This window comes from Cygnus atratus, chromosome 2 (genome assembly GCF_013377495.2).
Source record: "Cygnus atratus isolate AKBS03 ecotype Queensland, Australia chromosome 2, CAtr_DNAZoo_HiC_assembly, whole genome shotgun sequence".
In the NCBI taxonomy this organism is placed as follows: Eukaryota; Metazoa; Chordata; class Aves; order Anseriformes; family Anatidae; genus Cygnus; species Cygnus atratus.
Genome location: NC_066363.1, coordinates 5,336,546 through 5,352,146, shown reverse-complemented (window position 1 = coordinate 5,352,146; position 15,601 = coordinate 5,336,546). Strand labels below are relative to the sequence as shown.

At 50.9% G+C, this 15,601-nt stretch overlaps 1 protein-coding gene across 1 annotated transcript; it reads right to left on the bottom strand.

Moving 5' to 3' along the window:
- Positions 1 to 802: 802 nt before the first annotated feature.
- MYD88 (MYD88 innate immune signal transduction adaptor) lies at positions 803 to 14,918 on the bottom strand. Its single transcript, XM_035554336.2, has 5 exons — positions 14,522 to 14,918; positions 10,034 to 10,165; positions 8,404 to 8,584; positions 7,244 to 7,335; positions 803 to 4,391 (listed from the first exon to the last, which is right to left on the bottom strand). Exons 1-5 carry the CDS (start codon positions 14,856 to 14,858, stop codon positions 4,237 to 4,239), a joined length of 897 nt encoding a protein of 298 aa, XP_035410229.1. The 5' UTR covers positions 14,859 to 14,918; the 3' UTR covers positions 803 to 4,236.
- Between the last annotated feature and the right edge of the window lie 683 nt (positions 14,919 to 15,601).

Below are 15,601 nucleotides of genomic sequence, written 5' to 3'. Positions count from 1 at the left end.
AAATAGAAGTTCCTTCTGGCACAAGAAGAATGGCAGAGAGAAAGGAGCTACCACAGCCCTGACCCCACCGGGCTCTGAGCTACACTTAAAATACAGGCAAAAATCCCCCAGATAGCCGAGTGACACAACATCACATTGAAAGCGAAGGGATTCCAGTCTTCCTGAGAGGGAGACTCTCCTCTTTGGCTGTTCTTGACAGTGATTTCTACCTGGAATAATAAATTCTGGGATGATTTCCATATGCCTGTGCACACGCTAGCTTGCAGTGGCCGTAGCACGGGCGTTGCTTCACAGCCTTTGCAGGGAGCAGTCCCTCAAGCGGCTCAGCATGTGGCCTCTCGCGATGTGAAACACAGCTCGTCCTTGGCCTCCAGAAATGCCTTCCAAGCAACATTTCTCCGATTCGGCGATCCTTCGTCTTCTCCCGTGGCAGGGCCTTGGCCCAACAGCTGCTGCGTTCGTAAGTTATTTCCCTGCTTTGGAGCCGCTCCAAGCCGCCCGCCTAAGAAGACGGAGCTGGCAAAATCCTCCTGGTTGCTGCAGAGCGACGCAGTCCTTGCCAGCATCTCCAGAAAGGATGCGGAATAGGAGGTGAAAATCCAGCATCCCTGCTCCCTCTTGCTGCTGGGACACAACCATACCTCTCCCCGTTCCAGACGCGGCCAAAAGCCTCCACTGAGGAAGCTTTTTAGGCAAAACAAGAAAACAAAAAAGAACCAGCCCATGTTATTTCCCACTAACACTTCCTTTTGAGACCCAGGACATATTTTTCCGATGCCCAAGAAGGAGGACACTCAGCCCATGGGGTTTTTCTGCTTTATTTTACAATGTTTTGTCACAGGTAGCAAAAGTTTGCTCATAAGGAGGAAAAACCACAGAACTGTGGAGTATTTTCTGAATGCCTAGACAACATAGATGCTTTTCTAAAGATGCATATCAGGATAGAAAGTAATATAAACGTATCTGTATACATATAAAAATAAATGATTTGGTATTAACAGATTCAACGAGGACAATTTCAGGGAGGGAAAGAAACAAAATTTTAAAAAAATCATCATTTTTTAAATCTCTTTTTTCAAGGTGTTCAGAATGTTGACCTTCCAATGAGCACCAAGGAGGGGAAAAGGGAACCGTGCTGCCACTGAACCATGTTTACAGTACGTGCATTTTGTCATTCACAGACATCCCACTTCATAAAGTCAGTGTGCCAAGACAGATATAAAAATGTCAGAAGTGCATAAATTGGATTATACTCCGAAAAGGATACACACTTAAACCACGTATTTTACATTTTAGGGACACTACTCCACTTTACTCCACAGTAATTATTTTAACCATACAAATTTTAACCGCTTGTAAGAAAGCAGCATTCAGGTAACAGCAATACCTGCGTTGCATCCGAGCCAGGCAGCCAGAAGGACCACGACACAGGGAGCTAGGTGATAACCAGACCTAGCCTAAGCACTGACATCTTTCAGAATTATTTGGAATTTCTTTACTGGAAGTCTGAGGGTTTAGAAATCCACCTCTTGTTTTTGACTTCCCTTCCAGAAGCAGCACTTTCCCCGTTCAGCAGTCACCAGGTCATTTATTACAAAGCTGACACTTACTCTTTTTGCTGCTGTTGTTTCTCCCTCACTTGCAACGTCCCAAGTCCCAAAAAACACCAGCAGGACCCACGCCGAAGACGGTGCTTACGGCCGAATCTGCCTCCAAAACTCTCCAACTATTTTAGGTGCATTTTCCTTAGAAGAGGCTGCGGGAGGGAAAGGATTAAAAGCCCCGGGCGCTCCCCATCTTCATCCAGGACTCACTCAGGCCATGGCAGGGAGCGGTCGGTGCCCGTTTCTCCATGGAGCGGGCAGGCTTCTCCCTCCCGCTCACAGCACAAGCCCTGCAGCTCCAGAGCTGGCAGCACGGGCCATTGCCTCCCTCTAGTGTCTGCGCCAGAGCCTCCTGCTTTTGTTCCTGCCCCTAGCAAGATACCGGACGAGTTCTTTCAGCTCCCGACTCGAGAGGAATCTGGTTCAGTCCCGTGAGTAATGACCCGTAATTAATGTTGATAGACACTCTGGAGTATGGGAATTCACCAAGCCCCAGGAGTGACTGGGGATCAAGCAGCCTCCAGAAACTCTTCTATAATTAACATTTAACGATTATGCAGAAGCCCCAAGGCAAGCAGCTGGCTGTTTCTGCAGGAGAGGCCTGATGGCAATAGGACACGAAGACGAACTATTTAGAAACCCATCATCAGCTTAACTTTTCCCCTCCCATGCCCGGGGGGCTTCTTATTGGAGCTAACAAGACAGGAAGATGCAAATGGCACCTTGGCACGATGGCAGCAGTTGTGTTTGTAGAAGGGACTGAAAAATACCCAGTTTGCAGTCCCCAGCTGCCCCATAAAACGTGTCCCCAAGTGTTGCTGGGTTCAAATCAAGGACTGACTGCTCCCAGCCAGGAGGAAGCAGCAGCAGCACATTCCCAGGGCTTTGCAGCAACCCCTGGTAAGCGAACATTCATTTATGGTGTGGGTGAGGGAGAGACTTGTGCATACATTCCCGTCTGAGGAACTCAGCCCTGGTAATGCTTTAAAGCATATCTTTTAAAAAAAAAATAAAATCCACCTTAAAAATGTAAACTAGTAAACCATTAAGTTGTAAAATCAACATGAGTCAGGGGCTGAAGTAAGGAACAAAGTGGCAGAGTTCAAGCAACTGCAGATATGTAAGCAAGATTCCCCTCTTCCCAATTAGTGGGTAAATATTTAGTGAAAATCTGTTTAATATACCAATAGGTCACTTGAAAACACTACTTGGGGCAGAATTCTTGCCCACACTCTAGTGACTCCGCTGGTTAATTCGAATATGCTCTTTCCTATTATGGGAACATTATCTTTTATAATTTAAACAGCCCGATCTATAATTCAGTACGCTTTTTATTTGATATTTATCCCTGTGCCTTTGAGGCATCCCAAAAGCTGATGTACTTCTGGCAGGCTCTTAAAGGTCACACAGTTTAAGAGCCGGACCCACGTAGGTGCCCAGCTCTGTTCCTGTTCCAGTCGATGAGCAAAAGCATCCTGCACTTTATGTAGCAAGGCCTTCCCCTGAACATACAGATTTAAAGACTGATTCTCTACTAACGAGTGCGTCTGTTGTAAACATTTAACAAGGTCTGGGAATATAAAACCCTGGTGTAAGACACGCTGCTTAATCACATGTCACCTGAACACAGGCAGACACGCTGCAAGAGCGTGTCCTTCCTCGCAGTTCTCGCTTCGATGAGCAAAAAAAATCACTTCTGTCAAATCTGGGGAACTACCTCGGAAAGTGCAAGTGTCAAGGGATTTACGCTGTAAATGAACACGGAACGGGAATCCTGTGATAGAGCTTAAGGATGGAAACATCCGCAGAAAATAAATCTGAGTTCAGTGATTCTGCACTGGTTCCAACTGCAAGGATAACGGCGCTGATTTTGCTGATATTGCTACGAACAGAGGTAGAACCATTCATTTCTTTGCATTGCTTTGACAATTAAAATATTCCGTTCTTTTGCAAACAACGGCCAAGGGAAACAAAGACAGGCCAGGGTCTGAGCGCACACATTCCCCTGTGCTGCCCAAAAGCCGGGCTGCAGCGCAGATCATAAGATGTGGTCAATTTTGGTGCCGAAATTGGTCATTCTGGTGCTGGCCATTCCCCAAGGGGGAACCAGAGTCCGAAGCCTCCCCTCCTGCGGATCACTGAGCAGCCGTGGGATTTCACTGACATGTTAAAAAGACACCAACCCTAAACGTCACTATAGCCCTTAGAGAGCTTTTAAAATGGCATGACAATTTCGGTTAAAAACGCCTGCAGTTTGAGGCTTTTATCATTTCTTATCTTATACCAGCATTTTATGTTCCCGGGTCTCATTAAACGCTTACAAGTGGCCTTCCCATGTTCGTGACTCAGTTTTTAAATGTGTATTTCCTATATCTCCACTACAAGTTCTTACTACACGAAATGCTGGACGCTGTTGCTCACTGACTCCAACAGGAACACCTGGGCAGTTCCTTTATCTCCCCTTACAAGTTAAGAAAAAGAGAAAATTCTTTGCTCCCAGTCGCAGGCTCCAAACACTGATTGTGAGGATCCAAGTTCTGCAGTGGTGAAAGGCACTGCGTGAGCGACACCGTGGTCCGAAGGCACAGGCAGGATAAATTAAAAAAGAGCAGCCAGCACTCGTAACTTTGTGTCACGGCAGCATGAGGGATTTTGCCAGTCTTGTCCAGAACCATTTTTTGGTGCAAGGATTGGTGTAATCGCAGATTGTGATGAACCGCAGGATACTTGGAAACTCGTTCTTCATGGCTTTGCACTTCACTGGAATCAGCCGTTTGAGACGAGCGCCTGAAAGATGAGCACAGGCAGAGGATCACACAGAGCCCCAGTCAGATCACAGAATCACAGAACGGTTTGGATCAGCAGGGACCTCAAAGCCCACCCAGTGCCACCCCCTGCCATGGGCAGGGCCCCCTCCCACCAGCCCAGGCTGCCCCCAGCCCCATCCAGCCTGGCCTTGGGCACTGCCAGGGATGGGGCAGCCACAGCTCCTCTGGGCAGCCTGGGCCAGGCCTCACTGCCCTCTGAGTGAAGAATTTCTTCATTAAATCTAATCAAAATCCACCCTCTTCTAGTTTAAAGCTGTTTCCCTGTGTCCTACCACCACACCCCCTGACCAGGAGTCCCTCCCCAGCTCTCCTGCAGCCCCCTTTAGGCCCTGGCAGGCCGCTGTGAGGTCTCCCCGGAGCCTTCTCCTCTCCGGGCTGAACAACCCCAACTCCCTCAGCCTGGCTCCACAGCAGAGGGGCTCCAGCCTCTGAGCATCCTCGTGGCCTCCTCTGGACTCACCCCAACAGGTCCCCGTCCTTCTGGTGCCCCAGAGCTGAGCGCAGGGCTCCGGGTGAGGTCTCACAAGAGATCCTGTATGCATTTCCTCCTCACAGCAGCACACACATCACAAGATCCAGGTTTGGTCCCGATTTTGTGTCATCTCAGCACAATGCACCTAGCTCTCACCCTGCAGAGCAAGCTTCTGAATCACAAACCCTCTGCTAAGAACGTTTCAGCCAAATACGGATCAGGTCCCACGCTTCATTTAGCCTGCGTATGGCAGCTTGCGCTGAGCCCATCTGGGAGTGGTGGGGGCCTAACAAACTGCAGATATAAAGGAACAAAGCAGTTTCTTGTCAAAAGCAACCAGGATTACAGTCCTGAGTACTTCCAGATGTGCTTGGAGATAAAATTGAGACACTAAGCTTCTTCTAGATGGTCAGCCCCGCTGGGTTATCTCCAGGTCCTTCTCTTCCTGCCCTGAATCGCTCAGTTAGGCTGCAGAGAGGGGCTGCGAGGAATCACTGATAACAGGAACTGCTTTCTGGAGGCACGCACACGATCAGACAACCGTCCCTGTGACGACTGCTGCTCGAAGGAGCAGCTGCTCTGGAGAGGAACCTCTCCCCTCACAACTTTCCATAGGGACGCCTGCCACCAGCTGAAGCCTGCTGCCCAGCGCGAGCGCTGACGCTGAGACCTGGGCACAAGGAGACAAGGACAAGATTTGGTAACCGCAGCAGGTGCTTCGGTGATCCGTGAAGTCACACAGCTTGTCACCGAACCCCGCTGGGGTTAAATGGCCTTTCGCAAACGAGTCGTGTTACTTCTGCAAGCCTGTACTCACAGGCGTGTTTTTACAGGCAGAGCTCAGGTTTTACGTTCACATGTGCATTTTTTTCCTTTTCCTGCTGGTCTAACTACAGACGTAACGCCGGAACTGAAAGGTCTTTGCTACAAATTCTTCTGGTTAGGGGCTGATGCAGTGCGCTAGGGATGCTCAATGGATTAATGGCCACAACAGGCAATTATTGTGCCAAGGAAGATGCAGCTAATTCCCAGCTCTGCCACCGGCTTGCGATTTAACTTCTGGCGTGTCATTCGTGACACCACGTCAAATCCCTCATCTAGAAATGAGACTCGGTACGTGGCCACTCCCACAGATATTACAGAATCACAGAATCGTCTAGGTTGGAAGAGACCTCCAAGATCACCGAGTCCAACCTCTGACCTAACGCTAACGAGTCCTCCCCTAAACCATATCACTAAGCTCAGCATCTACACGTCTCTTAAAGACCTCCAGGGATGGTGACTCAACCTCTTCCCTGGGCAGCCCATCCCAATGCCTAACGACCCTTTCCATAAAGAAGTTCTTCCTAATATCCAACCTAAACCTCCCCTGGCACAACTTTAGCCCATTCCCCCTCGTCCTGTCGCCAGGCACGTGGGAGAACAGACCAACCCCCACCTCGCTACAGCCTCCTTTAAGGTACCTGTAGAGAGCGATAAGGTCGCCCCTTATACAAGGCGTGCTGCACCTACTCCCCAGGAGCACAGACAAGTGTAGGCTGACTGCTGCTTAGAGAGAAGCAACCTGAACAGACCTGACGGAAACAAACGGATGGTTTCTCAATTCAGAACAAAATACAGAACAGATTTTTTCCCATCAAAGCTGAAAATTCATTCCCTGTTTTATTTGCCTACCCACGACACTCAAGGATCCCTGCAGAAAGGTGCTCGTTCATTCAGTGACATCCCCAGCGTTTACTCACACCCTGCGTTTGTTACAATACTTTTATCTCTGGCAGCACATTTCCTGTACGGATCTCCCAGCACTTTCCCAAGCTGCCCAACCTGCAGGCAGCCACGACATCCCCGGAGCAGGCAGCGTTCACCCACCTGGCAGCCAGGGCACCCCAGCCAAGCTTCTCCCTTGCAGTCACACAGAAGGTCAACGGCAGGGCAAGGGACCAAGTCCAGGCCCCTGCCTGCAGGACCGAATTTATAAAAGCACTGTTAGTTTTGGTGGCTGCGTCTACCAGTGATAAACCTGTTTGCTCAGTGAAGGGCATTAGCCGCAGGGCAACCCCTGTGCCTGGGTGGACTTTTACACGTGTGAAACATCGGTCAGTGGAAAGAGCCCAGGTCTGAGACAGGGTTACTGCTTCTGTAGCTATAAGTTACTCATTTTCTCCTCTCTCACCTGTATTTATCTCATCTGTTTAATCACCTCTAGGACTACGCCTCATTCTGCATTTGTGCAGCGCCCAGTAGCATGGCGCTGATCCCAGCCGGAGCTTCAGATGTTACCGTAGTACAAGTTGTGATGTTGACAGGCAATGTTAAATGGGATGTTTGTGAGATCTTACCTGGGGAAAGACTAAGAGCAAATTTGGTCTGAAAATCACATTCGTCGCTTTCCAGGTAATCGTCTGAAATGACGACCACCATCCTCCGACACCTGAAATCGAAGCAGTCAAGGGAGAAAAAAATAAAATGTCAACGGAGACAATTCTCATCCTCATAGCAAAACTATGTATGCCCCCAAATTGCTCTGATGCAGAAATGAACCCTCGAGCTGTGTTCCAGCAGGAGTTAAGTACAGGGTACAGACTACTGACAGACAGACAGCTACACTACACGCAAAAACTTGATTACACATACACTGGACTACTACAAGATGAAGAAATAGCAAAGTCCAAATAGTCTGTGCAATCTTTATTTGGTTCTCTGTTTATCTATTATAAAAATGCCATCTTAATTATCTGCTCGCATGCTCCCTTTAATGACTGAGCGTCGTTAATATGAGAATTAACCGGACAGACCTTTATTATACTCACATTACTGTGAATTCACCTCGCATAATAAATTTGAGCTTTATTCGCCAATTTCTTGCTTACGTTCGTTTGAGGTGCCTGGCTGCAAACTACACGTTAGGCTCTTTAGGGAAGGCTTTGCTGTGTGCAAACTCCTGCCTTGGGATTTTGCACAGAGCTTTAATTTGGCAGGACTGTGGGAGCAAAAGAGCTCCAAAGGTCAGTATTTCCCCTCTTTGTGCTATAAAGTACTTGCTGTAGGTAAGTCTCCATCTAGGGAGTTGGTTTTATGTCACACAACTCCCAGCCACCCTTGAGTCCCACAAAGGTTTGAAGGACCCTTGAAGTCAGTGCCAGAACCCACACCAGTGCTGTCCCTGCAAATTCTACGCTGTGGGGTGGAGCCAACTCAGTTTGGAAATGTATTCATTGAAAGATCCCCTTCAAGGGTGCAACTGCTGGATACTCCAGCCAAAGAAAAGGAATTGAGTGTAAGCAGCACCACTATGATGGCGTCTTCCTTGTGAACCGTGAAGCTACGTGTTTGGGAATGCTCGAGTCTTCGCTCTTGAGCTGAGAGCATAAAACAAACCCCATGAAGACAACCTTGTGGATTTTTCCTGCTTCACCGGCCCCACACTGCAGACAGCGTGGTAAAACGAACGCGATGTTCCATCACACCGAGCTGTCCCAAGCAGCCACGGTCTGCTTACCTCCTTTCGATAAGTTCTCCACTGATGGACCACACACACGTTCCTGGCAAGACATCCCGATCAAAGACACAGAGCTTCAGTTTGAACTCTGTTTGTTCCAGCTCTCTGATCATCTCCTGGACAAACTGAAGGTCTTTCTGACAGTAGCAGATGAAGGCATCAAACAGCTCTGTTCCGTTCCCTGAAACCATGACAAATTTAGCTGTCATCTTCTACTACAAATGAACTCCTGTAGTGAACATTCGCTAGCTCCACAGCCTTTGACAGACAAACTCTGCACCAAGCTTGCTAGGGCAATTTAACGGAGGGGAGATGGAGCATGGAAGATCTGGAGGGAGCAGAGTACCCCAGAGGGCGCAGCCTGGAGCCCTTCTGCTCTGGCCTCTCACTGGAAGTTACACAACTAAAACACCCGTGTGGCTCTGGGTCCTGCCTCTCTCGTTCAGGTCACAGGGACAGAAGCTTCCCAACCCAAACCTTCCTGCAGGCTGTCAGCCAACAACGTCTGCTGAGGCAGGAGTTAGGCCCTGAAGTTTAGAACCCGTGATTTTTATGGCTAATGTTTTAAACTTGGTACCCGAAGTCGCATCCTAACTAAATGGCCCTGTTTGCCAAAGATGTTTAAGGCTGGCAGTTCTCGTTTATTTAGCACTCGTACCAACATTAAAGCTCTGTATTTTAAGGGCCATGTCTCTCGTAATTAAGCACCTTAATATGGCCGGATAGTTTTCCGCTGTGTTATTTTATTTCCGTGTCAGTGTCACGGCATGTATTGTGAAGTTTTTTATGCCAGTCGAAGCCTACGACAGTGAAAAATAGGTCAGGCTCCGAAAGCTGATGAGAAAAGCAGCAGGCCGGCAGGCAGATGCAGCCCGAGCAGCGCCCAGTCAAGCAGAAGGGGAACTTGGCTGCCAGGCCCCTCACCGTGTGCGGGAGGGGAGCAGAGGTACCGGGGGTCAAGGCAGGCAAAGCTGCTGTGTACGAGCACCGACGTGTTTGCTGGTCTGTGGATGTTTGGTGGGGACAACGATGTCCCCACACACAGCAAAGGTGGCCACGCAAACTCGGTCTAGCCAGAGGAGCTTCTGAAGAAGCGAGCTGACTCCTTTCTGCCCACACGGATAGCTGTGTAGGATGCCCGCTCCCTCAGCCCACAGCTGCACGCACGCACGGAGCTGTGCTTCCTCTCTCCCTCCACCTCACACCCCGCAAAACCCCGCTTCCTTTTTATTTGAGCCGGTTCAATCTGCTGAGGTGCTGCGCGGCCGCGGCTGCCGGCTCGGAGATCCTTCCCCTTTACTCCAACCCGCCGTGCTTTCAGCACCCAGCAGCTGCCTGCTGGGCCAGGCTGCGCAAAGGGACCCGCTTCTGGGAAGTCTCCTCCCAGGCACCGCCAGCGGGCTCCGTGCCAGGCTGCTTCTGGGTACCGCGCTCCCCAGGGCTGCCTCTCTCTCTGCCCAGGGAAAAATGAAAACGCCTGCAGACTACCAAAGCATTCCGGCCTGGGTTATCTACAGGCGCTGGTACTGAAACTAAACTGCTTTCCTGCGCTTCTCACAGGGGCGTGCTGGGCAGCTGAACACGATTTCTACGCGAGGCGTCGTGCAGCGGTGTGACCACGGGCACTCACCGTACGGATCGTCCCTGGTGGTGATGCCCATCAGCTCCGACGTCTTCGGCACGCTGCTGTCTACCGCCGGCACCTGCAGCGGCTGGTCGGCTTGCTGCTGCTTCCTCTTCAAGTACTTCTTGCAGTCCTCCTCTGCAAAAACACAGCACCGACACGTGAGGCTCCTGGGATGGTGCTTTCACACTGCAGAAGCTCTTCAAAACGGGAACATCTATGTCATGGATTAGGGATATTAGGGAGTAAAACCCTGCCTGTTTTTTTTTTGGTGTCTGTTTGTGGACGTGTTGGCCTGGAGTTTAACTAACCCCTTCTCAAACCTCTCGTTGCTGCCTCCACCATCTCCTCTAGCATTTAGCTCCTGAAGGTCTCTCTTGCTGTGTAAAGAACTCTCCTCTATTTGTTTTAAACTTCAGCTCTAGTACATCCCCATACACTTTAAGCAGCGTGCCTCATGGATGTAACAAGTCTTAACCTACTGCAGGCTGCCATTGCTGTGATTTTGAAGTATTTAACAACGTCAGATAACTTGGGGCAGGGGGAACCTCAATTAGAACTCCTCCTGTTTTTCCTTTTAGTAATAAATGTCACACAATAGCTGATTTCACACCACCAGCCTTCGTAAGCCAGAGCTGTAGGTCACGATGAGTACGTGTGCTCATCACAAACAGGAGGGACAGGCAAAATTCCAGCAAGCCCCTGAAACAGGCTTTATATTCTCCAAGAGCTATCAGAAACCTTCTTTTAGCTCAGGCACTGGGATAACTCAAGGGCAAGAAGGTCTGCTGCTATGAATTTCCCAACCAGAACAGCAGTGATCTATTACAAACAGATTTTATTCAAAAATGAATGGTAAATCTAATAATAAAGTCTTTGGAGAAGTGACAAGAAATCCTGCAGCCTCTGCTGCTACCCTGCAACGCACAATGACAGAAGAACTTGAAAGTAAAAGGAGACTCAAAACTGGCAATTTCCAAAAAGATGAACCTCCCATCTGCCTTCTGCTGCGCTTAATATTCAGAAACAGAAAGAAAACAAACAAGTAGCCGTCAGAAAGCGCCAGTCGCTCTGAGGGTTAGGCTGAAAAAGCGACAGAGATGGCTGGCACAGCAGCCCTGGCAGAGGGAAGGACTGCCTGGCAGCATCCTGTCTGCGGTTATGAGCAGGTCCACGGGAAGCCCAGCTCCTGAAGCCCCATCCTCTGCTTCTGTCTCGCTGCTTTGCGTCTCCTGAGTGCATTATAACAAGGTGTCAGATCTGATGAAAGCTTTTCCTCAGGCTGAGGCATCCCCAGTCCGCCTCGCTTCCCCCTTTCTCCCCAGTTCTTCAGCACAGAGAGGAGTCAGCCGCGTTCTTTACCACCCAGATGATTCAGACCTCAGGTCTTTCCCCGCTGAAGCACGTTCTGAGTCAGGTAAGCCCGTGCCTTTGGCATCATCACCAAAGCTGCTCTGACCTGGCTGACGGGTCGAGAAGTTGCACGGGAAGGGTTGGTGGCAGCACCTTCGCTGTGCCTGCTCCGGTGGGTAGCCAGGCTGGCAGTCCAAAATATCCAGTGCTTTGTGGGCAACTGGCAATTTTTTATATAAAGAGTTGATCATAGGATCAGCTCTTGCTACGCAGGTGTTCTTTCTAAATGTATTTGCTCTCTGTCTTCTCTTCTTCTTTCTCCTCGTTGCAGAAGTGGCATCTGTGCCGGCCTGAGCTGAGTTTCTGCAGCTTGGTCCCCAGCTTGGTCACCTCTCCACTCCCAGCTCTTTCGGGTGTTTGCTGGTTCACCCGGACCAGCCACGTGCACAGATTTTTGCTGGCATCATGCTGCAATCCCATCTATTCCTGCAGGATAAACCTGAGCCACCAGTGAACCTGAAAGGATGAAAGACCTGCAGTAATTTGGCGTGGATCAGTCCCCAGCAGGAATCACTGCCTGGTCAGGCACAGGTTAATGAGAACGAATAAGAGTCAGAGACAACTCCGAAAGTTCCAAGAAGAAACGGGATGCAAACCAGCCCACGAAGTAGCAAGAAGGTACTCCAAGGTACACCAACCTACCCAGCATCTAGTAACAACACGGTGTCGGCTTTACATTCTTTGAATGGTCAAACAAAGCCTGAGATATTGGAGAGAAAGAATAAAAGGTATTGGAGAGGATAAAGCCATGAAACCCAAAGTGCAAAAGATAGGCATGTGGTCCTTGTAGGAAGGAGAGAGAACAGACTCACACCCAGTCAAGCAGGAAAGCAGCACTTGTAACTGGTCAGGAAGACTTAAAAATCACTGAGCTTTACATCCCTAAAGATGATCGTACAATGAAATAAGCTGCTGAGAAAAATTAAACATAGGGCACATCTGCTAAGATGGAAAAGCTGCACCCTGCAACGTTCGTACTCCAGACAGTGTAACCAGGGGAGCTGCTGCCTGCTGCCCTATGGCACAGGGTGGCCCCAAGGGACACTGTTCAGGACTGCAGGAGACCCCAATTTTTAGCATCCTAAACATTTAGCGCGGCCATCCAGCAGGGAATGGAGCGCGTGATGAGGAGAGGGGACTGGTTCTGAAGAAGAAACCACAAACCAAAAGCATCCTTTGGAGCTGCACAGCATCAAGTCGTGTTTAACGGGGACGCTGTGTCCCAAAGGAGCTCGGCTGATTTGCCCCCACAAGGGCATCCAGTGTCATTTGAAAGATCCTGGAGTGCCCGAGACCCCTGTACCTGCAGGTACAACACTGGACTTGAAATGACCTGCATCCATCAGGAGGTAGAGGCCATGCGGGACGTCCTGAGGCTTGTCATACAACTCAAGGTGCCTTTGTGGGGGCAGCTGCATCATGCCCCAGATCTGCACCTCCTGTAACAGAAGCACAGACCACAGGAACCTCGATACTGATGTTTTAATCTCTGAGCTGAATCCCACAGCTGAAGTTCTAATACGTGAAGTCCTAGTACACGAAGATACCTTTGGCATCAGGACATACCGCACATGACAGTTTATGCAACCGTCCATTTTCTTTCCTCTTATAAAATAAATAGCTCCGACTTCTGCAAGAGTTTGGAGAACTAGCAACAGACTGCAGGCCACAGCTGCAATCCTCAGCCAAAAATCATAAAAGACAGGAATGGCCACACTGGGTCAGGCTGTGGGTCCATCTAACTGTCCAAACAATGGTCAAAAACAGATGTCTAAGGGAGAACGGAAGAATAAAGTAAACATAGAGTGATATTTTCCAAAATTAATCTTTTAGCTATAATCTGTCTGTAAAATCTACATTCTGGACAACTCGCAGTTCAGACATTTCCTGAGCCAGTGGCAATATTTTTGTACCGAATAACCCTCAGCGGGTTTTTCTTCCAAGAATTTATCCGTCTCCTCTTATCAGCGTGGCCCACAACTGGGCTAAACTTGTGACTTTCCTGGAGCTCTGGCTCCTCCCGCTCATCCCACTATTGTCTGTCCGGGGTCTGAAGAAGTCAGCCCACTGCGCTCCCTCCTGGGGGCTCGGCCAAATTCGGGGCCACGAGCAGCCTCGGTGAGCGATGCACGCCGTTCTTCTGATACCCCGACTCCCTCACACAGCTGGAAGCTTCTGCTGCTGGTTTTGGTCACTAGATCACAAAACACACTGATTTTTGTTTTTTCTTTCCTCAAGCAGAGTCTTCAGAGCGTTCTTCATTGGGCAGAGCAGCGGGAATACAGGAAAGCCCTCTGTCGGTTCTTAGTCAGGCTCTCTATGTAGCCACATTCCTACATCTTCAGTTCTTGCAGTAACAGGAAATGAGATTTATTATTTCTTCATCGGTAACCCAGTAAACTACACGCTATAACACACGGCTTCAGAGCCGCCTCTGGCTTTGGAAGTGCTTTGGCAGTGAAGTTCCCCTTCAGTTCTTACAGCCGGCTTCCCTGTGAATTCCTGCAATCACGAGCAGAGTCTACAAAGCACGAGTTATAAAAGCAGCTGTGGCGTCTCCACATTCACTGCTTGTGCTGATTCTGCCTCGTAACTTTTCAGTTTGCATGGAAATGAATCTCCCCTCCTGGTACCCAGACCCGACAGGTGGTTCTGCACATCCCTCACCCCAAATATCCTCCTACCACCCCACCACTCTCACATTGTCCAACCCCTGAGCCTCCTCCTGGCCCAGCCTGCCGAAAGCATCCTTGGACGTGTTAAAAGGAACTGAGTGGGGCCTCCGGATAGGATGAGGCTCGCGATTACTTCGCAGGGCTCACGGTTAGCAGAATAGGGGCACGCACCTCCCTTCTCTCCTGGAAGCCCTGTGAGGAGGTACCGGGAAGGGGCTGCTGCGTCGGTGTGTGACTGAGCAGCACCCCCTGGCCTCCAAAAAAACCCCAGCAAGGAGACGTGGAGCTCAGTTTAGCCTCACACTCCCTCTGGGGACATCCCCAGGAGAAACCCGGGGTCCTTCTGCCCGTTTCCACCTCACCCCCAGCCTCCCGCCCCGAGCCCTGAGGTGCGGCCGCGCCTCACCCACGCTGGCGGCCAGGTCAACCAAGACGTCGTGGCGCTCCAGGCGGTGCAGGAGCTCGAGCAGGCGGCCCACGGTGGCCCCGCCGGGGCAGCGGCTCTGCCACTCGTCCAGCAGCGCCCCGGTGGGGTCGGGGAGCGCCTCCAGCCGCCGGATCTCCAGGTACTCGCAGCCCAGCTCCTCGGCCAGCGCCGTCCAGTCGGCGGCCGCGGCGGTGCGGGGGTTGAGGTAGAGGCCGAGGCGGCGCCGCACGCCGTAGTTGAGCGCCACCATGGGCACGGCGGCCAGCTCCGGGGGGCAGCCCGAGGCTGAGGCCGAGCCCGCCGGGGCCGTGGCCATGGCCGGGGCCGCTCTCGGCTTCCTCCCTCCCCCGGCTGCCCTCGGGCTTCCCGCCCCGCCTCGCCTGACGGGGCAGGGCCCGCCTCTGCGCGCGGCCGCCCCCGGAGGGAGGCGAAAGGAGGAAGGCTGCGGGCTGGAGGAGCCTTTTATTTATTTATTTATTTAAATTCAAGCTGTTTGCCCAAATAGCACTGCAGGAATCCACATTTTCTGTTATTGCCAAGCTCCAGGCTTCTCTAAAGGATTTACGGGTGCTGATCGATGTTTGCCTGAACACGAGCCAGCAGTGTGCCCAGGTGGCCAAGAAGGCTGACACCATCCTGGCCGGTATCAGGAGTAGTGCAGCCAGCAGGAGCAGGGAGGTGATCGTCCCCCTGTACTCCGCCCTGGTGAGGCCGCACCTAAAGTGCTGTGTTCAGCTTTGGGCCCCTCAGTACAAGGACATCGAGGCCCTGGAAAGTGTCCAGAGAAGGGCTACGAGGCTGGTGAAGGGCCTGGGACACAAGTCCTGTGAGGAGCGGCTGAGGGCACTGGGGGTGTTTGGTCTGGGGAAGAGGAGGCTCAGGGGAGACCTCATTGCTCTCTACAGCTACCTGAAAGGAAGGTGTGAGGAGCTGGGGGTCGGCCTCTTCTCACAGGTAACTGGTGACAGGACCAGAGGGAATGGCCTCAAGTTGCGCCAGGGGAGGTTCAGGTAGGAAATGAGGAGACATTTCTCCTCAGAAGGAGCAGTCAGGCATTGG